The sequence below is a fragment of the Salmo salar genome, chromosome ssa01 (genome assembly GCF_905237065.1).
Source record: "Salmo salar chromosome ssa01, Ssal_v3.1, whole genome shotgun sequence".
In the NCBI taxonomy this organism is placed as follows: Eukaryota; Metazoa; Chordata; class Actinopteri; order Salmoniformes; family Salmonidae; genus Salmo; species Salmo salar.
In genome coordinates, this window is record NC_059442.1 from 135062034 (window position 1) to 135086955 (window position 24922).

The window sequence follows — 24922 nt, forward strand, 5'->3', positions numbered from 1 at the left end:
TTTACAATTTTATTGAAAACTATCACAGTAAGGTACTTAAATGATTTGATATTGAAGTAAAAACGACTGCATTGGATCTTTATAGGAAAATATCACTCTTGGTATTTGTTTCATTAGTCCAGTATTGATACAGTCCCAAATTGTTTTGCTTATCAGCAATCAATTTTCTAGATAGAGAACTTTCAAAATACAGAAAGTGCTAAACACATCATACTGTGACACTTTTTAATATTTTGAAAGTTAAAGATCTTGAAAACTTGATTGCTGACATGCAAAACATTTTGGAACTGTATCAAAAGAGGACTAATGAAACAAATACCGAAAGTTTTTGAGTGGAATTTTCCTTTAATGAGGCTCTTGCCTCCTCTCTGAGGCTATTCCTTGAGCACCTTAGAACCTAAATCTTCAATACAGCCTAAGTATTTGTCATTTCACTTTTAAAATGTATTACCTTTTATGTGTGGCATAAACACAACCAGTAACAATGTTTTGATCTGATTGGGCTACTTCAAAAGTCTCCTGTAGGCTACCTGCGTACTTTAGTCCAAAATATAATTCCAGCATCCAAACGTCATTTGATGAATGGAAATAGACATCTGTTACAAAACACCAAAACAATGTATGACATTAAGAGATAGTCAAACCAAGCCTTCGATACTGGGTACAAGGGAGGGATGTAGTTTCTGTTTGTTAAAATTTACATAGTCTATTTGATTGTGTTGGTGGTGGTGGTGGTGGTGAAAACGCAAACCATGATGTTGAAGTGCCCGAAGTCCGTATGCTTTGCTTATTGGTTGTGTGGTGCATTGTCACAAAAACCTGTAGGTGGACAATTTGTTGCATATATTTTATAGAATTATAAAGGTAGCATCAAAATGTTGAAAATCTGTTTAATGACATAAGCCTACTCTGTTTTACCAGATATATTAATCAATCCACCCCAGGAGCCTACATTTTACGGTTTAAACGGGCAATCATAGTTCACATAACAGTTCAATTATGTAATCTCTGCCAATCCTGTCAGAATGATTTTGCTTGAAATATGATTAACTGCGCTCAAGCATAGTGGTCACGTGGGGCACCAACTCCGGGCGCTCTTGCGCAGTGTCCTGTAATAACGATATCATTACACTAGTCTGCGCTTTAAGGTAGCCTAGCAACCTGCCTGACGTTGTGACATTTTAATTCTCTGTATGGCGGTGTACGACTAACTCTCGGATTAATTACATAATTGACACGACAGAAGCTCAATTCATTTATGTAATCCTAGTCACAACGTCAGCTGAATTTGGAGGTTGAGATTCATCTTGGGTGCATTTATTACGGTCGCCAGCTCTGACTCTATTCTTAATCAGTCTCAGGACGGTGTGTAAGTGATGTTGGTTCCTCTCTAGGAAAACAGTTGCACCGGTGAGATAGCAGGTAAGCAGGATCGAGGCGCAGGCAACTGTCCCGTTAACTGGACAGTCGGTATCACGCGCACAGAAGCTCCACCAGTAGTCTATCTCAAGGATGCTGTGTTTACTGGACATCAGGCACTAGTCTACTGTTTTTCACGTTTTAGGACACTAAACTCGCGTACCGGGAACAGCGCCCGGTTTTTCACCTTTGACAGGTCGCGCTAGTGTCACTCACGGGCTGTCATTCGCCACGGTATCGACTTGTCATTCCCCGGGGCGTAGTATATTTCAGATGAGTCTAGAAGAAAGACGTTAACAGTAAAGTGCTGGTGTTTTGACGATTGAAAACCTGTAGATATTTGTCCCATATCATGGACTAATTCAATTGGATAAGTATTTCATCATGCCCTGCCTTGCGCCAGATTGAGACCGATTCACTGGCGAAGCATTTCACCTTGCAGATGAAAGGTAAATTATTTGTCACAGAGAGTGTGTGCAACCCCACAGCATGTCTGTATGTGATTATTATTGCATGTTGATTGATCATACATTCTTGTTTTTTATTTTTCATAGTTCAGTGTGCCGTAGCAAAGAGGTGCATGGCTGAGTAGACCTGTATCAAGTGATGTTATAGATCATATGTAATCTTTGATGTGTGACAGATGGGTAGAAAAGAATCTCTAGGTCAGTGGTTTCCAACCTGTGGTCCATGGGGGTACTGCAGGTGGTCCGTGAATTATTTTAATATCTTTATTTTTAGAGTATATTTATTTTTAGATCATTTTTTTCTTCCAAAAATAAATAACCGTTTAGGAAGTATAATGGTGTTATAAGCAATTTTACATGACTTTTCACAAACACATTTTTAACAATAATAATAATAGGCCTTTAATTTGTTACATTCACTGCAAATATGACCACAAATATATTTTATGTTAAAAAAAAAACTAAATCCGCTGGTGCTGTGTGGACTAAGCTAGTAGGGCCTTGCAAGGACTAGCCGAGTTCGGTGTGGACGGCAATGGGTCCACCAGGCGGGCCTGTACACTGTAGCTGTATGGGTATCAGGAGGTGAGGCATGTCTGAACCAATCAGCAGCAGAGGTTGGGCTTGGGCTACCGGTGGCAAAGGCAGCTTACGGAGGTGGTCGTGTTGCTTTTGGTGGGAGTGTTTGGAAAGGCCTAGGTTGTCTGCGGTCTTATCTGATACTTCTTGAAAGGATTGAGCAGGGGGAACATGTCAAAGGTAACTGAGGCACCTTGCAGTTGCACAACGTCTTGTCGAACTGTCATGAGGGTGAAGGTCTCAGGCTTAGAATTGAGGTTAAGTTGTTGAACAGCCTGTGGCATTACTTTCGCTGATTGGTTGGGTCTGTTCAGGTACACCTTGGTCTTCGGGATACTCACCATGATCACGCTTTTCTGGTTTTCCTGTATGGCATCATGAAGGATCGTTAGGTGTTGCTCTTTACATGTCTTGCAAGGTCGTCGGAGAGTGCAAGCATCAGCTTTGTGGGATCGTCCACACTTCCAACACCTTTTTCCATCCCTTAACCACTTGACGATTTGTCCTGTGTTCAGCTTCTTGAACTCTTCACATGTGTTGAGAAAGTGTTCTTTACTGTCACAGTATGGCTTGGATTTGGATTTCTCCCTTGGATTGAGCAGGCTCCTTTGGGTTTGAATCTTCACTTGCGTTGAAAAGGATTGAAGCAGATTTATCCTTCTGTCTCGTTAAGGCACGGTGGTCTTTCTTGAATGGCTAAGGCATATCACATTGATAGAGGGCTGTGGCTCTGCTTGATATGCGGTTAGCCTGGGACTTGTAGGGTGTCGTGTAGGGTGTACGTCTGTTCAGTGCCAGTCCTCAGGATGCCGCAATCTAAGCAGTACTCAACGAATTCATCCCGGTAGCTTGCTCAAGAGATGGTCGACGTGGGATCTACATCTGAGCTCATAGCCATTCTGCCCCTCAAGGGTCCTGAGCATGATAGGGCAAAGGTGTCGAAGGCTTCTGCATCTCCGAACCTGATGGCAGGGGAGTTTAGGATGGTGGCTAGCTCACACTGGACGAGTTGGCGGGGCTGACCGTACTTGTCCTGCAGGGTTTTTAAGGCAACAGTGTGAGGTCTCGGGTCGTGCATGTAGGCCTTAGCAAGCTGGACTGCACTCTGTAGTTTCAGGTGGGCCAGGAGCACTTGATACTTATACCGCTCGTTTAGGTGTCTGTGACTGCTCATCAGGTATCTAGGGCCATCTTGAGGAGGGCAAAAGTCACTCTCTCTACCCCTCTCAAAGTAGGGCAAAGACTGCTTCGGCATGCCGTATGATGGAGCAGGATATGGTGCTGCTGGATTGGGATAGGGCACGCTTAAACCTGGATGGAAGCCTGGTGCTGCTGGGACTGGATAAGGTATGCTTTGTCCCGCAGTTAAGTAGGGTTCACCTGGAACAGGGTATGGGTGTGAAACCACAGGAGCTGGAGCAGGGTGTGGAACCACAGGAGCTGGAGCAGGGTGCGGAACCACAGGAGCTGTAGCAGGGTGCGGAACCACGGGAGCTGTAGCAGGGTGCGGAACCACAGGAGCTGTAGCAAGATGCGGAACCACGGGAGCTGGAGCAGGGTGCGGAACCACAGGTGCTGGAGCTTGGTGCGGAACCACGGGAGCTGGAGCAGGGTGCGGAACCACAGGTGCTGGAGCTTGGTGCGGAACCACGAGAGCTGGAGCAGGGTGCGGAACCACAGGAGCTGCTGATGAGTGCCTCGGGTAGGCAGGGAGAAGATGATGTGAGTCTTCATAGGCTCCGCCTCTTTCTCCTAGGTTGGCGTGTTGTGGTTGTGTCAGTGGGACAGACGCAAAGCTGTCACATGATTCATCAGACAGTGCTGGTGAGGGGCTCCTCTGCTCTGACTGAGTCATCTGGGTTCTGGCTGCATCAACGCCTTCATCTCTTTCTTTAAGAAAGGATGTGACAAGCTTGGCTAGATCTAGCTCATTAGCTACCTTCTGTAGATGCCGCTGCCTGTTCAATTGTGTAGCTATTGGTTCTCCGGCCCAATGAGCTTCCTCCTGTCGACACTGAGTTTCTTCCTGTTGTCGCTGAACTTCTCTGGCTTCGGCTGCTATGCGTCGACACTACGTCAACGTTGTGTACTTGCTCTAGCTGGCGTTGTAGGTCATTAAACTCCATGAGCTTCATTCTTTTCTCCAACATAGCTGCTTGGAAGTGGGATAGATCTGGGAAGCGACTCACCGATAAGCTGGCACTATATCTGGATCTGGTAGCACTCCTCTCTGATCGGATGTCCGCTCGACTACTCCTTCGTCCTAATGAGGGGGGTGTCTGAGTGGTGGGGAGATATTCAACAGTATAATCGCCCAGGTGAGCTAGGGGATGTCTGTCTTGGATGGGTCCGTATTTGTCGGATCCATATCTTCAGGTGGTTTACACAATCCAACTCTAAGGACCATGAATTAGAGGATGATGCCTCTGGAATTTATTCAGTGATTGAGTAGGTGAAGTTATGGAGATTGTACTCCTATTAGAGAGATGGTGGGAGAGACAGTTCCGCAGTTTAGGATTCTTTAATGTTGATTGGAGATTAACAATGTTTGCAATTTTGTGTCATGTCATTCAGATTTGATTATCCAATTAACTGTCCATTTATCCATACAAGATGTGGTCTGAAAATAATAAGCATCAATACTAAGATAAGGCACATTCAGCATAAAAAATGAAACACATAATGCTGTAATAATTATGAAAATATTCTTAAACTATTGACAACTTCGTCAGTAAAACAGGGGGAAAACATAAACCTTACAGTTTTGGTATTCACGCACAGTGATGAATACATTGGTCAGAAAATAAATAATGTCCAAAACTGAGAGTTGTGTTCACAGCTATAGGTGGCAAGCTGCGCTTGGTAATGAACTAAACACTGCCAGCTTGCGACAGCTGTGACATCATCACTGAGCTCTTAAAGGGACAGGCTTTCTTACAGCTGCTGTAGGTCACTTGTAGTCCACCTATATGACTCCACCTCTTCTGAAACCAGGGCTTCCAGGGGAGAATGAGGGCTTCTGTGGCTTCCCTCTCATTGAAGCCACGGGAGTTCAAGGCCGACCACGGTACTGCAGGCATTGTCAGCAAACACTGTAGTGAATGGGAAAATGGCAATCTTTGTGAAAATATATTTTTTTAGAAGACAATCATGTTACGTAATTGCTTCTAATACACCAGATGTATGTTCTTTAACCAATTATTTTAAAATTGCACACAAAATAAATTCTAAGGATTATTGAATTGCTAATAGCAGCCTGCAGTACCCCAGCCACCTTCAACTGGAGTTACTCAATGAGAGGGGGCAGCACTGAGCTAGCCTGCAATGTCACTTCCTGGAGTACCTCAAACTGTGCATGTTATGTACCCATGAGATGCCATCTTAATCGACACCATTTGGCTTCAATGTGCTATTGAGTCTTCACATAGGAATGATTGGTGTCACGTGATCGATGGCTGTCCATTCAATGGCTGAATCAACATGTATATAGCCACTAACAACAACATTTGTGATGGCTTTTTTCTTTCCAATGTATTGCTTTATTGACAGTGACACACCTTCCATGACCACAACCACAATCTATTATGTTTAGGCTATCCTTGCACATTCAAGTGGTCACATGTACCTTTCAGTTTCCAGAGCCACTCTGAATGTCATGAATAAATCAGGGGGGTATTTCATTTATGGAGGTCGGCGGACAAACAATGCGTTTGGTAAGTGAGCTGTTCTTGCTGTCACTGGCATCTTATAGGCTGATTCTCATAGAGTGAGGACTACTATGTAGCCTACTTAATGTCATGTGACCCATTGTGTTCTTGCTCTGTATCTACTGCTGCAGTGGGTTGGTGTTCTGTCTGAGACTATCTCGCTGCCACACATAGTGTGTGTGTTAGTGTGTGTTAGAGATATACATTGTTCTACCTGCATTTTCTGAGGCAGAGGGGCATGATAGGTTAGTTTGAAGAGTAGAAAAGCCCACCCTTCCCCTCCATAACATACAGTAGTTGAAAGGGAAGATGCAAGGAGGGAATGGAGCAGGGAGTCATGGGATAGAAAGGGGGTTGGACTAGGGGACTGAAATGTATTGCTAAGCAACAGGAAAGTAGACATGGATTGGGGTAGAAAGTTGGTTCCCACCGACTGCCTATGGTTTAGTATGGTTATGATGTCGGCTGTGATGTCTGGGGACTGGGGGGCAGGAGGTGGACAGGTACTCAGTGTGAGCCAGTTCCCTCACCCCCTTCTGGCTCCATGTCAATTCCCCCTCCCAGTCGGGCCACAGGGTTCGGTGTTAGATGGAGACAGTCTGTGATCAGAGGGGGGATGAGGGAAGGGGTTGTGAAGGAAAACAAACACAGGTCTCTCATCTTCTCATTCTACATTTGCATCAGTTACACAACCAGCCCAGCAGACTGCACATTCCTCTCTCTTGTAATTGCTCTCCCATCTGTTCAATCTCTTTATCTAACAAATGCTCTCCCATCCCTTCCACGTGATTTGTGGTTACTAATCAGGTTAATGGATCAAATGCAGCAGAAACAAAGCAGCATAGATCCAGCAAGACTCTCTGGACAACCTGGGTTGAATGCTGTTCCAGGACCTGCTCTACCCCTGCAACCAACAGCCCAGGACACCTCTATGACCTGTCCCATAGTAGGGTCTGGGAAACTCCCAGGAATGGGTCCAGTTCAGGCCTCAGGTGTACGTGAGATGCCAGACCCGGTGAGGCCGGAGAATGTACAGCCTGGGTCCAGTGCTGCAGTTCCAGTCAATATCAGCCGTCCCAGACCTACTGCACTGAATTCCTCCAGAGGTCCAGAGGCTGATATGAAGGATAAGGCCTTTATTCCAAACCGCATTCCTGGACCACACAGCCCCATCTCCCTGTCCCAGTCCCCTACAGAGTCTTCCCTGTTGTCCCGCAGCCCTCAGAGTCCTCATAGCAGTCAGCCTTACACAGGCCAGTCTTACCTCATCCCACAGCCTAACCTGCCTCAGCCATGCCTCACCCCGCCATCCAGCCTCAGCCCTAAACCAGGCTCCAGTCCACAACCCCAGAGGACCAGATCCCCTGGGGGCGCTGTGAAGAACCAGCCACAGACCGACAAGACTGAAGGAGAAACAGATTACGGCTTCAGGTGAGACAGATCACGAATGATGACGCCAAGTACTATTTCAGTAGCATGCCAACCGTATATTACATTTGTTCTAGTTTTTCTTTCTACTCCCTGACTAAATACAGTAACACGTTGTTGTCTCCATGGAGATTGTTCTCTCTTTCCGTCCTTGGCATGGCAAACGAGCTAGGCAGAACCCAGCCTCAGGTTTAGAAGCCATTTGCAGGATGATGGGTTGATATGAGCCAGAATGTGTCATGTGAATCAAATGCCATACATCTCAGTAAGAACCATCTGAACTAGACAGAATGCATACAGGCTGCACATTTCCTTGACAGAGGTCCCAGACAGTGTTCTCTCTCTCTCTCTCTCTCTCTCTCTCTCTCTCTCTCTCTCTTCATTCACAACCACTAAAATCACTTTTACTGATATTAGATTAGATTGTTCCTGTAGGTGCAGTTTATAGTCTCCATAACATTGAGCTATACATTATTACATAATAATTACATTACTGCACAGTTATGATTGCAAATCTACACTACAAAAGTATGTAGACACCCCTTCCAATTAGTGGATTTGGCTATTTCAGCCACAACCATTGCTGACAGATGTATACAATCGAGCACACAGTCATGCAATCTCCATAGACAAACACTGGCAGTAGAATTGCCCGTACTGAAGAGCTCAGTGACTTTCAACGTGGCACCGTCATAGGATGCCACCTTTCCAACAAGTCAGTTCGTCAAATTTCTGCCCTGCTAGAGCTGCCCCGGTCAAATGTAAATGCTGTTATTGTGAAGTGGAAACGTCTAGGAGCAAGAACGGCTCAGCAGCGAAGTGATAGGCCACACAAGCTCACAGAACAGGGCTGCTGAGTGCTGAAGCGCGTAGCGCGTAAAAAGCATCAGTCCTCGGTTGCAACACTCACTACCAAGTTCCAAAATGTCTCTGGAAGCAACGTCAGCACAAGAACTGTTCGTCGGGAACTTCATGAAATGGATTTCCATGGCCAAAATGCCACATGCAAGCCTCAGATCACCATGCACAATGCCAAGCGTCGGCTTGTGTGGTGTAAAGCTCACCACCATTGGACTCTAGAGCAGTGGAAACGCGTTCTCTGGAGTGATGAATCACGCTTCACCATCTGGCAGTCTGACAGACAAATCTATATTTGGAGCATGCCAGGAGAACGCTACTTGCCTCAATGCATAGTGCCAACTGTAAAGTTTAGTGGAGGACGAATAATGGTCTGGGGCAGTTTTTCATGGTTCGGGCTAGGCCTCTTAGTTCCAGTGAAGGGATATCTTAACGCTACAGCATGCAATTACATTCGGGACGATTCTGTGCTTCTAATTTTGTGGCAGCAGTTTGGGGAAGGCCCTTTCCTGTTTCAGCATGACAATGCCCCCGTGCACAAAGCGAGGTCCATACAGAAATGGTTTGTCGAGATTGGTGTGGAAGAACTTGACTGGCCTGCACAGAGCCCTGTCCTCAGCCCCATCAAATACGTTTGGGATGAATTGAAATGCTGACTGCGAGCTAGGCCTAATCGCCCAAGCAAGTCCCCGCAGCAATGTTCTAACATCTAGTGGAAAGTCTTCCCAGAAGAGTGGAGTCTGTTATAGCAGCAAAGGGGGGACCAGCTCCATATTACTGCCCATGATTTTGGAATGAGATGTTCGACGAGCTGGTGTCCCCATAATTTTGGACATATAGTGTATGTAAAGTTTAACTAATGTATGTAGTTTTACTGATAATGTAGGATGTGCATTACCTCCTGTGTCGTCCTCTGATAGGGTTCACATTGTCACATGGAATGTGGGCTCTGCTCTTCCTCCTGATGACATCACCTCTCTGTTTGGGCCGCATGCTGGCGATGGGAGCACAGACATGTTTATCATTGGGTGAGCTTCTGCTCCAATCAAAACGGTGCCAGCATTCAATGTCTCCTCCATCATACCTCTGTCACTGTTCTGATCTCTCCTCTACTACTGATGTCACCACATCTAATCATCTAATCATCCAAACATTCTTCTTATTCCTCTTCTCCTCCCACTGAGTTATGACTTGTTCTTTCTCTATTCCTCCCCACTCAGGCTACAGGAAGTGAACTCTATGATTAACAAGCGGCTGAAGGATGCTCTCTTCACTGACCAGTGGAGTGAACTCTGCATGGACACACTGAGTCGATTTGGATATGTGCTGGTCAGTAAAGAGTTAACTCGCAATGTTGTGCCAGGCCAGTCACTGTCTCAATCTCTGTGGATACAGTTACTCTCTATTTCTCTCTCTCTCTCTCTCGCTCTCACCTCCCCCTCTATCGCTGTAGGTGACGTCCCAGCGTATGCAGGGGGTGCTGTTGCTGGTGTTTTCAAAATTTTGTCATCTTCCATTTCTGAGGGGTTTGCAGACAGAGAAAACACGCACAGGCCTCGGGGGCTACTGGGTGAGTGTCACCCTGGCAACCCCTGCTCTAAAATAGGAGCTTGTTGGTAAATGCAGTGTCCAAAAACCCTTGTTAAATACATACAGTGTATACGGAAAGTATTCAGACTCCTTGACTTTTTCCACATTATGTTATGTTACAGCCTTATTCTAAAATGGATTCAATTGTTGTTATTTTTTCAGCAATCTACACACAATACCCCATAATGACAAAGCAAAAATAGGTTTTTAGACATTTATAAAAAAACATTTATAAAAAATAAATAACTTAAATATCACGTTTATATAAGTATTCAAACCCTTTACTCAGAACTTTGTTGAAGCACCTTTGGCAGCGATTACAGCCTTGAGTCTTCTTGGATATGATGCTACAAGCTTGGCACACCTGTATTTGAAGAGTTTCTCCCATTCTTCTCTGCAGATCCTCTCAAGCTCTGTCAGGTTGGATGGGGAGCGTCACTGCACAGCTATTTCAGGTCTTTCCAGAAAAGTTTGATCGGGTTCAAGTCTGTGCTCTGGCTGGGCCACTCGAGGGCATTCAAAGACTTGCCCCGAAATCACTCCTGCGTTTTCTTGACTGTGTGCTTAGGGTCGTTGTCCTGTTGGAAGGTGAACCTTTGCCCCAGTCTGAGGTCCTGAGCACTCTAGAGCAGGTTTTCATCAAGGATCTCTCTGTACTTTGAGTTGTTCATCTTTCCCTCCATCGTGACTAGTCTCCAAGTCCCTGCCGCTGAAAAACATCCACACAGCATGATGCTGCCACCACCTTGCTTCACTGTAGGGATGGTTACAGGTTTCTTCCAGACGTGACGCTTGGCATTCAGGCCAAATAGTTCAATCTTGGTTTCATCAGACCAGAGAATCTTGTTTCTCATGGTCTGAGAGTCCTTTAGGTGCCTTTTGGCAAACTCCAAGCGGGCTGTCATGAGCCTTTTACTGAGGAGTGGCTTCCATCTGGACACTGTACCATAAAGGCCTGATTGGTGGAGTCCTGCAGAGATGGTTGTCCTTCTGAAAGGTTCTCCCATCTCCACAGAGGAACTCTGGAGCTCTGTCAGAGTGACCATCGGGTTCTTGGTCACCTCCCTGACCAAGGCCCTTCTCCCCCGATTGCTCAGTTTGGCCGCGCAAACAGCTCTAGGAAGAGTCTTGGTGATTCCAACCTTCTTCCATTAAGAATGATGGAGGCCACTGTGTTCTTGGGGACCTTCAATGCTGCAGACATTTTTTGATACCCTTCCTCAGATCTGTGCCTCGACACAATCCTGTCTCGGAGCTCTATGGACAATTCCTTCGACCTCATGGCTTGGTTTTTGCTCTGACATGCATTGTCAACTGTGGGACCTTATATAGACATGTGTGTGCCTTTCCAAATCATGTCCAATCAATTGAATTTTCCAGAGGTGGACTACAATCTAGTTGTAGAAACATCTCAAGGATGATCATTGGAAACATGATGCGCCTGAGCTCAAGTTTGAGTCTCATAGCAAAGAGTATGAATACTTATGTAAATAACGTATTTCTGTTTTTTATCTGTAATACATTTGCAAAACTGTTTTTGATTTGTGATTATAGGGTATTGTGAGTAGATTGATAAAGAAATAAATACATGTAATCTATTTTAGAATAAGGCTGTAACGTAACAAAATATGGAAAAAGTTAAGAGGTCTGAATACTTTCCGAATGCACTGTAGCTTTTAAATTGCATCAAAATATGTTAATATGCCAGGGAGAGAGAAAATAGGTGTGTGTGTGTGTGTGTGTGTGTGTGTGTGTGTGTGTGTGTGCGTGCGTGCGTGCGTGCGTGCGTGCGTGCGTGCGTACGTGTGACCTTCCTGAGCGTGTTGATGTCAGCATCAATACTGGCTGCCGGAGCAGTCTCCTTCTCTCTGAGGTCAGCGCAGCAGGACTGTCTGACTGTCTGGATCTTTGATACAGACGATACCAAAATACCATCTGTCCTTTCATCCTTATCACAGTGGATGTTTGATTACAAAGGCTGGTAGAGCATCCATCTTTTATCCATCAGTGTGTGTTACATTTTCATACTATCTCTCTATTCCCCTCCCCCAGGGTAATAAAGGGGGTGTAAGTGCGAGGATGACGATGTTCGGCCACCCGGTGTGTTTCCTGAACTGTCACCTGCCGGCTCACATGCGGAACCTGGAGCAGCGCATGGAGGACTTTGGGAGCATTCTGCAGCAACAGCAGTTTGAGGGCGGGACTGCCTCGGGTGTGCTGGACCACGAGTGGGTCATTTGGATGGGGAGGGCTGATGTAAACAGTATGTCTAGGGCCAGGAGTTTATCCCACCTGACCACCTATGGGAGTTTTTTTGGTGACGTTTTACTTGACACCCAGCATCATAACACGTTGTAATAAAAGTAATAAAAGCTGACATAACTTGTCATAACATATGTGACATATATTGCATTTGTTATGGCAGGTTATGACACCTACATAAGACTGTCAAAACCCACATAACCTACCACACAAGGCAAAACATTCCATTACACCACAGCCTACGTGTCAACAGTATGTTTATGTTATATCATTATTTTTTGTTGTTGACCATATTAAATTAGCATTGTATATGCGCACACATTGATATCAGACATTCACTTACCCCAATGCACTTTTGCTGATGACTGGGATGAATACAGGAGTATATTTCAGGAGCAGGACAAGACATCCTCTTTTTGACTGATGACTGACATAAGAGCATGTACCTGATAGGCCTATCTCAATCAATCAAATGTATTTATAGATGTTACATCAGCAGATGTCACAAACTGCTTATACAGAAACCCAGCCTAAAACCCCAAAAAGTAAGCAATGCAGATGTACAGTAGAAGCACAGTGGCTAGGAAAAGCTCCCTAGAAAGGCAGGAATTTAGGAAGAAACCTAGAGAGGATTATATATGATAATGCTTCTTGACGACAGTGTCATGAAGTGTATTTTCTTAGTCTAAGTAAAGTGACACAGGATGGTCATAATGCTTCATGACAGTGTCATAAAGTGTATTTTCTACAAGTTATTTAAAATATGATGAAAAAACATTAATTACAACAACAAATGATTTAAGAAACAAACTTTCAAATGAAAGGAAACTTCTTGGCAGGGAAAAAAATTACTTGAATAAATATGGGTTTTGACACTCTTATGTAGGTGTCATAACCAGCCATAAAATAACGCAATATATGTGTAAAAATACATGTCATGACAATGTTAGGATTATGACAAGTTACATCAGCTGTTATGACATATTATGACATGGTTATGCCCGTGTCATAACGTGCTATGTCACTGGGTTTCAAGTAAAGTGTCACCGTTTTTTTCTTGTTCAGGTCATGTGGTCAGGTCAGGTGGTCAGATCATGTGGTCAGGTCAGGTGGTCAGGTCAGGTGGTCAGGTCATGTGGTCAGGTCAGGTGGTCAGGTCATGTGTGGTCAGGAAATACTCCTGGTCCTAATTATCAAATCAAATGAAATGTTATGTGTCACATGCCCGGAATACAACAGGTGTAGTAGACCTTACATTGAAATGCTTACTTACAAGCCCTTAACCAACAATGCAGTTTCAAGACAATCCCTAAAAAAGTAAGAGATAAGAATAACAAATAATTAAAGAGCAGCAGTAAATGACAATAGCGGGTCTATATACAGGGGGTACCGGTACAGAGTCAATGTGCCAATGTGCGGGGGGCACCGGTGTCAAGGTAATTGAGGTAATTATGTACATGTAGGTAGAGTTATTAAAGTGGCTATGCATAGATAATAACAGAGAGTAGCAGCAGCATGGGGGGGGGGGGGGGCAATGCAAATAGTCTGGGTAGCCATTAGCTGTTCAGGAGTCTTATGGCTTGGGGTAGACTTGGCGCTCTGGTACCGCTTGCCGTGCGGTAGCAGAGAGAACAGTCTATGACTAGGGTGGCTGGAGTCTTTGACAATTTTTAGGGCCTTCCTCTGACACCACCTGGTATAGAGGTCCTGGATGGCAGGAAGATTGGCCATGGTAATGTACTGGGCCGTACGCACTACCCTCTGTAGTGCCTTGCAGTCGGAGACCGAGCAGTTGCCATACCAGGCAGTGATGCAACCAGTCAGGATGCTCTCAATGGTGCAGCTGTAAAACCTTTTGAGGATCCCATGCCAAATCGTTTCAGTCTCCTGAGGGGGAATAGGTTTTGTCATGCCCTCTTCACAACTGTCTTGGTGTGCTTGGACCATGTTAGTCTGTTGGTGATGTGGATGCCAAGGAACATGAAGCTCTCAACCTGCTCCACTACAGCCCCGTCGATGAGAATGGGGGCATGCTCGGTCCTCCTTTTCCTGTAGTCCACAATCATCTCCTTAGTCTTGATCACGTTGAGGGAGCGGTTGTTCTCCTTGCTCCACACGTTCAGGTCTCTGACCTCCTCCCTATAGGCTGTCTCATCGTTGTCGGTGATCAGGCCTACCACTATTGTGTCATCAGCAAATGTAATGATGGTGTTGGAGTCGTGCCTGGCTGTGCAGTCATGAGTGAACAGGGAGTACAGGAGGGGACTGAGCACACACCCCTGAGGGGCCCCCATGTTGAGGATCAACGTGGCGGATGTGTTGTTACCTACCCTTCCAACCTGGGGGTGGCCCGTCAGGAAGTCCAGGATCCAGTTGCAGAGGGAGGTGTTTAGTCCCAGGGTCCTTAGCTTAGTAATGAGCTTTGTGGGCACTAGGGTGTTGAATGCTAAGCTGTAGTCAATGAATAGCATTATCACATAGGTGTTCCTTTTGTCCAGGTGGGAAAGGGCAGAGTGGAGTACAATAGAGATTGCATCATCTGTGGATCTGTTGGATTAGGTATGCAAATTGTAGTGTGTCTAGGGTTTCTGGGATAATGGTGTTGATGTGAGCCATGACCAGCCTTTCAAAGCATTTTATGGCTACAGACGTGACTGCTATGGGTCGGTAGTCATTTAGGCAGGTTACCTTAGTGTTCTTGGGCACAGGGACTATGGTGGTCTGCTTGAAACATGTTGGTATTACAGACTCAGACAGGGAGAGGTTGAAAATGTCAGTGAAGACACTTGCCAGTTGGTCAGTGCATGCTCGGAGTACATGTCCTGGTAATCCGTCTGGCCCAATGGCCTGTGAATGTTGACCTGTTTAAAGGTCTTACTCACATCGGCTGCAGAGAGCGTGATCATACTGTCGTCCGGAACAGCTGATGCTCTCATGCATGTTTCAGTGTTACTTGCCTTGAAGCGAGTATAGAAGTTATTTAGCTCGTCTGGTAGGCTTGTGTCACTGGGCAGCTGTTGGCTGTGCTTCCCTTTGTAGTCTGCAATAGTTTGCAAGCCCTGCCACATCCGCCGAATGTCGGAGCCGGTGTTGTACGATTCGACCTAAGTCCTGTATAGACGCTTTGCCTGTTTGATGGTTAATCGGAGGGTATAGCGGGATTCTTATAAACTCCCACTCCATGAAAGCGGCAGCTCTACCCTTTCACTCAGTGCGAATGTTGCCTGTAATCCATGGCTTCTGGTTGGGGTATGTACGTACGGTCACTGTGGGGACGATATCCTCGATGCACTTATTGATAAAGCCAGTGACTGATGTGGTGTACTCCTCAATGCCATCGGAGGAATCCCGGGAACATATTCTAGTCTGTGCTAGCAAAACAGTCCTGTAGTTTAGCATCTGCTTCATCTGACCATTTTTTTATAGACCAAGTCACTGGTGCTTCCTGCTTTAATTTTTGCTTGTAAGCAGGAATCAGTAAGAGAGAGTTATGGTCAGATTTGCCAAATGGAGGGCAAGGGAGAGCTTTCTACGTGTCGTTGTGTGTGGGGTAAAGCTGGTCTAGAATTTTTTCCCCTCTGGTTGTACATTTAACATGCTGATAGAAATTAGGTAAAACTGATTTAAGTTTCCCTGCATTAAAGTCCCCGGCCACTAGGAGTGCCGCCTCTGGATGAGTGTTTTCCTGTTTGCTTATGGCAGAATACAGCTCATTGAGTGCGGTTTTAGTGCCAGCCTCGGTCTGTGGTGGTATGTAGACAGCTATGAAAAATACAGATGAAAACTCTCTAGGTAGATAGTGTGGTCTACAGCTTATCATGATATACTCTACCTCAGGCGAGCAAAACCCTGAGACTTCCTTAGATATCGTGCACCAGCTATTGTTTACAAATATGCACAGGCCTCCGCCCCGTGTCTTACCAGAGGCTGCTGTTCTGTGCTGCCGATAGACTGTATAACCCGCCAGCTGTATGTTCTTAATGTCGTCGTTCAGCCACGACTCGGTGAAACATAAGATATTACAGTTTTTAATGTCACGTTGGTAGGATATACGTGCTTTCAGTTCGTCCCATTTATTTTCCAGCGATTGAATGTTAGCTAGCAGAATGGAAGGCAAGGGCAGATTAGCCACTCGTCGCCTGATCCTCACAAGGCATCCTGATCTCTTTCCGCGAAACCTACGTTTCCTTTTCCAGCGAATCACAGGGATCTGGGCCTGGTCGGGTGTCCGTAGTATATCCCTCGCGTCCGACTCATTGAAGAAGAACTCCTCGTCCAATTTGAGGTGAGTAATCCCAGTTCTGAGCTCTTTTCGGTCACAAAAGACGGTAGCAGCAACATTATGTACAAAACAAGTTACGAACAACGCGAAAAAACGGACAAAATAGCATGGTTGCTTAAGAGCCGATAAGACGGCAGCCCTACCCTCCGGCGCCATCTTTGAGCCTGGTGTTCTGATGATCAGTCGTTGGCTCATAGAGTGGTGAAATGGTCCTGTGTTCTTCTCCCAGTGTGGTGTTCTGGTTTGGAGATCTTAACTTCCGCATAGAGGACTATGACATTCATGTGGTGAAGAGTGCCATTGACAGCAATAAACTACCTTTGCTGTGGGAGAGAGACCAGGTGAGAAATCTGTCAGTTATTTGACTTTTCTTTTTAAAGTCAAAATTGAATTTTCTTTGAAAACAGAGTACCAAATGGAAGTCATGTTTATCTTTGAAAACAATGACTGTTGATTAAATACCAGCAGAGATAGCTATAGCACCAACAAAAATGAACCTACACCCAATAATATTCAATCACACAGTGGCTGCATCAAGTCAAGCAAGCTACTTTGATGATTCAATTGTATTGTCTGTGTCTCTCTTTCCCTCTCTCTCTCGCTCTCTCTCTCTTCATTCTCGCATGTTTGTTTTGCAGCTCAACATAGCCAAAAACAGTGAGTCCATCTTAGATGGCTTCTTAGAAGGCCCTCTCAACTTCCCCCCCACATATAAGTTTGATGTGGGGACACACACATACGACACCAGGTACGTGATACTGTGTAGAGCAATAAATGGTTTGTGATTGATGTGACGCTCCCTTTTTACTGACTTGCTATGATATGGGGGGTAGTTCAGTGTTAGGACACAGTTAGGCAGCGCACTACCAGGATACACGTCCACACTCCATCCCCAGGTGGCAGCACCAACCGGGTCAAGGGATGTGCTCTGCCAGGAAGCCTGGAGAAGTTGACAGGTGTGAGCAATCAGGATGACGTGTGTGTGTGTGTGTGTGTGTGTGTGTGTGTGTGTGTGTGTGTGTGTGTGTGTGCGTGTGCGTGCGTGCGTGTGTGCGTGCGTGTGTGCGTGCGTGTGTGCGTGCGTGTGTGTGTGTGTGTGCGTGCGTGCGTGCGTGTGTGCGTGCGTGCGTGTGTGTGTGTTTGACCAGATGCTTCTCGGCCTGTCAGTGTTTGGTGTTGTTTTGTGTTAGTTAGCCTCTTTATTTTAGGCATGCCTCTTGGTAGTTATTTTTTTGGAGGGGGGGGGTGGATCAGCTTAATATTGCAGTTAGATTGTTGCTTCCATCAATGTAAATGTCTGCATTACTTCCAATCCCCCATATATTTTTGGGGTAAATATACTGCTCAAAAAAATAAAGGGAACACTTAAACAACACAATGTAACTCCAAGTCAATCACACTTCTGTGAAATCAAACTGTCCAATTAGGAAGCAACACTGATTGACAATACATTTCACATGCTGTTGTGCAAATGGAATAGACAACAGGTGGAAATTATAGACAATTAGCAAGACACCCCCAATAAAGGAGTGGTTCTGCAGGTGGTAACCACAGACCACTTCTCAGTTCCTATGCTTCCTGGCTGATGTTTTGGTCACTTTTGAATGCTGGCGGTGCTTTCACTCTAGTGGTAGCATGAGACGGCGTCTACAACCCACACAAGTGGCTCAGGTAGTGCAGCTCATCCAGGATGGCACATCAATGCGAGCTGTGGCAAGAAGGTTTGCTGTGTCTGTCAGTGTAGTGTCCAGAGCATGGAGGCGCTACCAGGAGGCTGTAGAGGAGGCCGTAGGAGGGCAACAACCCAGCAGCAGGACCGCTACCTCCGCCTTTGTGCAAGGAGGAGCAGGAGGAGCACTGCCAGAGCCCTGCAAAATGACCTCCAGCAGGCCACAAATGTGCATGTGTCTGCTCAAACGGTCAGAAACAGACTCCATGAGGGTGGTATGAGGGCCCGATGTCCACAGGTGGGGGTTTTGCTTACAGCCCAACACCGTGCAGGACGTTTGGCATTTGCCAGAGAACACCAAGATTGGCAAATTCGCCACGGGCGCCCTGTGCTCTTCACAGATGAAAGCAGGTTCACACTGAGCACATGTGACAGACGTGACAGAGTCTGGAGACGCCATGGAGAACGTTCTGCTGCCTGCAACATCCTCCAGCATGACCGGTTTGGCGGTGGGTCAGTCATGGTGTGGGGTGGCATTTCTTTGGGGGGCCACACAGCCCTCCATGTGCTCGACAGAGGTAGCCTGACTGCCATTAGGTACCGAGATGAGATCCTCAGACCCCTTGTGAGACCATATGCTGGTGCGGTTGGCCCTGGGTTCCTCCTAATGCAAGACAATGCTAGACCTCAAGTGGCTGAAGTGTGTCAGCAGTTCCTGCAAGAGGAAGGCATTGATGCTATGGACTGGCCCGCCCGTTCCCCAGACCTGAATCCAATTGAGCACATCTGGGACATCATGTCTTGCTCCATCCACCAACGCCACGTTGCACCACAGACTGTCCAGGAGTTGGCGGATGCTTTAGTCCAGGTCTGGGAGGAGATCCCTCAGGAGACCATCCGCCACCTCATCAGGAGCATGCCCAGGCGTTGTAGGGAGGTCGTACAGGCACGTGGAGGCCACACACACTACTGAGCCTCATTTTGACTTGTTTTAAGGACATTACATCAAAGTTGGATCAGCCTGTAGTGTGGTATTCCACTTTAATTTTGAGTGTGGGTTGATAAATTGGATTTCCATTGATTATTTTTGTGTGATTTTGTTGTCAGCACATTCAACTATGTAAAGATAAAAGTATTTAATAAGATTATTTCATTCATTCAGATCTAGGATGTGTTATTTTAGTGTTCCCTTTATTTTTTTGAGCAGTGTATATATATCTATATACATACATACACATACCCATATACATATATATATAAACATAAACATTCATACATTCTTTGTAGTTTTCTTTTGTTTTTATTTATTATGGGTTACCACTTTGACTGAGGTGGCCCTGAACCTAAGGTAAGGTTTCTGTATCCCGGGTACATGCATTCAACAACTGGTTTACTTCTCACATTTATGCACACATCAAATCAGGTTACAGACCTTGTAGCTAGGCCTTAGACATAATGAGTGCAGCAAAATTGGCAAGTTATTGGTTTCATAATAACACCTCTATTGACTGATTCACTGATCTCCAATTCCCACTATTATCTCTCTCTCTGTTCCTCTCACAGCAGTAAGAAGCGAAAGCCAGCATGGACAGACCGTATCCTGTGGCGTCTGCGTTGTACGGGCTCCCCTGTTCCTACCCACAATGCGGCGCTGCAGCGCGGCCTGACCTCTTGGCTGGGTGGGGCAACCAAGGTGGTGCAACACTCCTACCGCAGTCACATGGGCTACACCTGCAGCGACCACAAGCCTGTCTCTGCTGTCTTCTCATTACATGTAAGTCCAACCTCCCTGTGACCCCTGGGGTCTCACCCCAGCAGTCACTGTTTGATGTTTATCCAGATATGGTGAAAAACCTTCACAGTTACTGTTACATTATAGCCTTAGAAAGTAATCACATAAGAATCACCCTCTGAAATTATCTTTCTATCTCTCTGTTTATTTTTCACTCTCATGCTCTCTCCCTCAGTTCCCATTTAAAGTGGACCTTCCTCTTGTAACGTTAGAGTATGTGAAGGAGTGGACTAAGGTTTCTGATGCCACGGTCAGATTCACTGTGATGTCCAACTTCCAGCGCAGCTCATGGGACTGGGTTGCAATATACAAGGTAACTGTGACTTCAACTTCAAAGCAGTGAGATTTCATATTTTCTCTCACACAATATCTGTAGGTTATTAGGGCTATGCGTAATTGTTCCATGGTCAATTGAAGTCTGTGATTTGTCTACACAGGTTGGGTTCAAACATCACAAGGACTATGTAACATATGTGTGGGCCAAAGCAGATCATGGGTCACAGGTATGATACAAAGCCTGACAAACATACTCCCACAAACTCAACCTCATTTATCCATTGAGATGAGAAAACATTTATCCACACATCCACTTTCTATGTTTCCATTTTCTCTATTTGTACTTTTCTTCACTCTCTTCCCCTTTCTCTCAGGTGACATTTACAGAGGAGGATTTACCCAGGGATGAAGGGGAATACATTTTGGGTTTCTACAGTAATAACATGAACACTATTATCGGCGTGACATCGCCCTTTCAGGTCAGGACCCTTCCTGACATTTCCTTCCCATGTTGTTCAATGAACAGAGAATTAAGCAGTTGCTGTCTGCCATTCAGTTCTGATGGATATTTGTCCTTTTCTCCTAATTTTGTTCCCTCCCACCCTTTTCTCTTACTCTCTTCTCCAACCTTCCTCCATCTCCCATAGATCCATGTTCCTGTGCACAGCCCGACAGCCCCACCAGTATGCCGCTCAGACAGTTCTGACGTCAGCTCGGAGGATGACAGCACACTGGTCCTGCTGGCCCCTGCTAGCTCCCGCAGCCCAAGCCCTGGAAAAAGAAAACACCACCATCGCCGCAGCCGCAGTCCTGCTCACTCCAACACCCCCATGCCCTCCCTGCAGGGCCTCAGCCTGCATCCTCGTCCCCTAGAGGGGCTCCCAAGCAGCCGCTCGCCCTGCTCTGCTGCTAAGAAGGAGCGCCTGGTTTCCCCCCAGGACACCCTGCCGTCGCCCATCAGCCCGCTCACCCCCCGCAGCCCTGTGTCCCCTGGAGGCGGGGTCTCAGCCCCAGAGGCTCTAATCGCTGCCATCCTGGGGGAGCATAGACAAACTCAGGTCACCCCCACAGGGGGCAGGTCACCAGGCAAGACTGGAGAGACAAGTTTATGAGGAGCCCAACCAACAATATCTGTGGGGTCATGAATATGCAGAGACATTAAAGGTTGAATTCAATCCATATCGAAGAATTCTTGTAGCATTATAGCTCAAAATTTAAAGGCAATGTTCCCGCTTTCACGGAGACTGTGTTCACGGAAAACGCTGCATATGTTCGGCTCAATCGGAAATTACCCTTAAATTTGTTTCTGCGATACAGATTGAATCTAGCCCTAAGATAAGACTGTTGAAATGAGGCCAGTAAAGACCATATGATGATAGTATCTAGGGCTGATATGGTCCATTATTTCTATGCTGATCTGACCTCACACTGTCACTGCACTCATAAAAGCAGTGCATTGTACGAGATGTAGTTTGCAACATTCCACATGGTGGTCAACCAGTTGTCTCTATTTCTTAAAACCTGTTAAATGTAATGTCAAAATGTAGATTTCTGCCTAAATAGACATACCCAAAAGTAATTATTTATCATGAGAGGGCCATAAACAATACCAGCTAATGCTTATACTGCCAGAAAGATTACAATCCCACCATTCTGGTAAAAATAGTTATAAATTGCTAAGGTGTAGTCACTTTTGAGGATACAAGCTCAAGTACACTGTGCAAATATGAAAATATGAAACATCATATATGTATTTGTTTTCCTATTCAACAAAAGTGGGGGAATATGGATTATGGATTTTAATTATTGAAATGCTTTCAAAATATAGTTACAATGAAATTATAAATGACTTACTCTAAGATTTCACCTTATAACTAAAATAAATATGATCATACAAAATTGGCACCATTTCAAATAACTGACGACAGAGACTTTTCACCCCAACATCCTCTGAGCGACGCAGAGACGCCATTCAAATTCCAGCAGACTCGTGACGCCAGCTTTAAGCACAAAGTGATTTCCTCCCACTGTGACCAAGAGAAAGTCCCATTGTTTCAATTCTACGAAATTATTTTTTATTTTTTCATGTTGTGAGCTCTAAATCCATCTGAGAACATTACAGCGAGATGAGACCGCTTTATCTGCAATCGCTAGGCTCTCCGTTTCATATGCAATTTCACATACTGCATCTCAGCTGAGAGCGGAGAGCAGCATGAGAAGAGTGACAACCAGAGCTTTCACGGAGTGCACAGCAATTGATGTTGCGCCGTTCGCAGAGCGCTCTGTACACAAACATGTTGTTCGGAACTGCTGAAAGTCCCCTAAATATGGGGCTTTACATCTAAGAGCAATCTACTTATCAGTGACTCCATCCTGTAGGGGGCTAGTCCAAATCGCTAAAAGTTTAAGCGTTACCCCAAGAAGTGCTACACAGACTCGTATCAATACTGTATGTACACAAATGTAAAACCAAAGCAAGAGTAAATCTGCAATGTACATTATTGTTGTTATATAGTAAGTTGAAGGGATGTCTATAAATATGCTCTACCTATCGGCCTGGATCACTTGGTGTGGTATGATATCTGTCTTTCTATACTCCCAAGCTCCAGCTTATATTAAAGTGGTTTGTTTCTGAATCTTCCCATCTTGTGTGTATATGTGTAGCACTGTACATGTTTGAGAAAAGAATATTGTCTTATTTTCAGAGCGTTAAGACTTCTAATGGTTTAGTGGTTTGTTTTGGTTGTTGAAATATTGGTTGTGTGAGGGTGTGTGAAGAAAATAAAACAAACAACATGAAAAAGAGACTTGATTTTGTATTATCATGCACAGAACATTCAATTGGACAGCTCATAATTATTATGTGCAAAGAGTCCACAGGTTTTGTAACAATGATCTAGATATTTTCATATTGCACATGTGAGGTTTAACTCATTGTCATCATATATTCTGCAAACTAGAAGGTTAATATGTAACTGTAACTGCCATCTTCTGGTCAGCTTCTTCTTTTCACACAGTCTGTCACACAATGTTTGGTGTAACCTACTTATGTTCCAAATTTTTCTGATGTTATTAGGATTTTGTTTAGTTTTTTTGCGGGAGATCAACTTTAATATTGCAGATAGATTGTGGATTCCATCAATGTAATTGTCTGCATCATTTCCAATCCCCCATATTTTTTTTTTGTAAATACAGTTGAAGTCGGAAGTTTACATACACCTTAGCCAAATACATTTTAACTCAGTCAGTTATGATCACCAGTTTATTTTAAGAATGTGACATGTCAGAATAATAGTATAGAATTATTTCTTTCATCTTTTATTTCTTTCATCACATTCCCAGTGGGTCAGAAGTTTACATACACTCAATTAGTATTTGGTAGCATTGCCTTTAAATTGTTTAACTTGGGTCAAACGTTTCGGGTAGCCTTCCACAAGCTTCCCACAATATGTTAGGTGAATTTTGGCCCATTCCTCCTGACAGAGCTGGTGTAAGTGAGTAGAGATGGAGGCCTCCATGCTCGCACACGCCTTTTCAGTTCTGCCCACAAATTTTCGATGGAATTGAGGTCAGGGCTTTGTGATGGCCACTCCAATACTTTGTTGTCCTTAAGCCATTTTGCCACAACTTTGGAAGTATGCTTGGGGTCATTGTCCATTTGGAAAACCCATTTGCGACCAAGCTTCAACTTCCTGACTGATGTCTTGAGATGTTGCTTCAATAAATCCACATAATTTTCCCTACTCATGATGCCATCTATTTTGTTAAGTGCACCAGACCCTCCTGCAGCAAAGCACCCCCACAACATGATGCTGCCACCCCCGTGCTTCACGGTTGGGATGGTGTTCTTCGGCTTGCGAGCATCCCCCTTTTCCTCCAAACATAACAATGGTCATTATGGCCAAAAAGTTATATTTTTTGTTCATCAGACCAGAGGACATTTCTCCAAAAAGTATGATTTTTGACCCCATGTGCAGTTGTAAACCGTAGTCTGGCTTTTTTATGGCAGTTTTGGAGCAGTGGCTTCTTCCTTGCTGTGCGGCCTTTCAGGTTATGTTGATATAGGACTCGTTTTACTGTGGATATAGGTAGTTTTGTACCTGTTTCCTCCAGCATCTTCACAAGGTCCTTTGCTGTTGTTCTGAGATTAATTTGCACTTTCGCACCAAAGTATGTTCATCTCTAGGAGACAGAACGCGTCTCCTTCCTGAGCAGTATGACGGCTGCGTGGTCCCATGGTGTTTATACTTGCTTACTGTTGTTTGTACAGATGAATGTGGTACCTACCTGATTTCTTTTGATTTTCCCATAATGTCAAGCAAAGAGGCACTGAGTTTGAAGGTAGGCCTTGAAATACATCCACAGGTACACCTCCAATTGACTCAAATTATGTCAATTGGCCTATCAGAAGCTTCTAAAGCCCTGACATTATTTTCTGGAATTTTCCAAGCTGTTTAAAGGCACAGTCAGCTAAGTGTATGTAAACTTCTGACCCACTGCAATTGTGATACAGTGAATTATAAGTGATATAATCTGTCTGTAAACAATTGTTGGAAAAATTACTTCTGTCATGCACAAAGTAGATGTCCTAAC

General features: G+C 45.0%; 1 protein-coding gene across 2 annotated transcripts; it reads left to right on the forward strand.

Annotated features, from left to right (window-relative positions):
- Positions 1 to 251: 251 nt before the first annotated feature.
- LOC106564838 (inositol polyphosphate 5-phosphatase K) lies at positions 252 to 23395 on the forward strand. Of its 2 annotated transcripts, XM_014131280.2 has the most exons (13): positions 252 to 1868; positions 6980 to 7603; positions 9379 to 9486; positions 9679 to 9787; positions 9912 to 10028; positions 12101 to 12276; positions 16822 to 16933; positions 17231 to 17340; positions 19825 to 20035; positions 20229 to 20366; positions 20491 to 20556; positions 20704 to 20808; positions 20977 to 23395. In XM_014131280.2, the coding sequence occupies exons 2-13, from the start codon at positions 6984 to 6986 to the stop codon at positions 21439 to 21441; spliced, it is 2337 nt and encodes a 778-aa protein (XP_013986755.1). In that variant the 5' UTR covers positions 252 to 1868; positions 6980 to 6983; the 3' UTR covers positions 21442 to 23395. The 2 variants fall into 2 exon arrangements, with proteins under 2 accessions (XP_013986755.1, XP_045546122.1); XM_045690166.1 differs by lacking the exon at positions 252 to 1868 and having other exon boundaries at positions 1877 to 7603.
- The last annotated feature ends 1527 nt before the right edge of the window (positions 23396 to 24922 follow it).

What these genes read in the sequence shown, in the direction of transcription:
- LOC106564838 (XM_045690166.1), top strand. Translation starts at nt 6,717, where the DNA reads ATGTCAATTCCCCCTCCCAGTCGGGCCACAGGGTTCGGTGTTAGATGG. An exon ending in GAAACAGATTACGGCTTCAG is followed by an intron (nt 7,604 to 9,378) that starts GTGAGACAGATC and finishes GTCCTCTGATAG; the next exon opens with GGTTCACATTGTCACATGGA. An exon ending in AAGCAGATCATGGGTCACAG is followed by an intron (nt 20,557 to 20,703) that starts GTATGATACAAA and finishes CCTTTCTCTCAG; the next exon opens with GTGACATTTACAGAGGAGGA.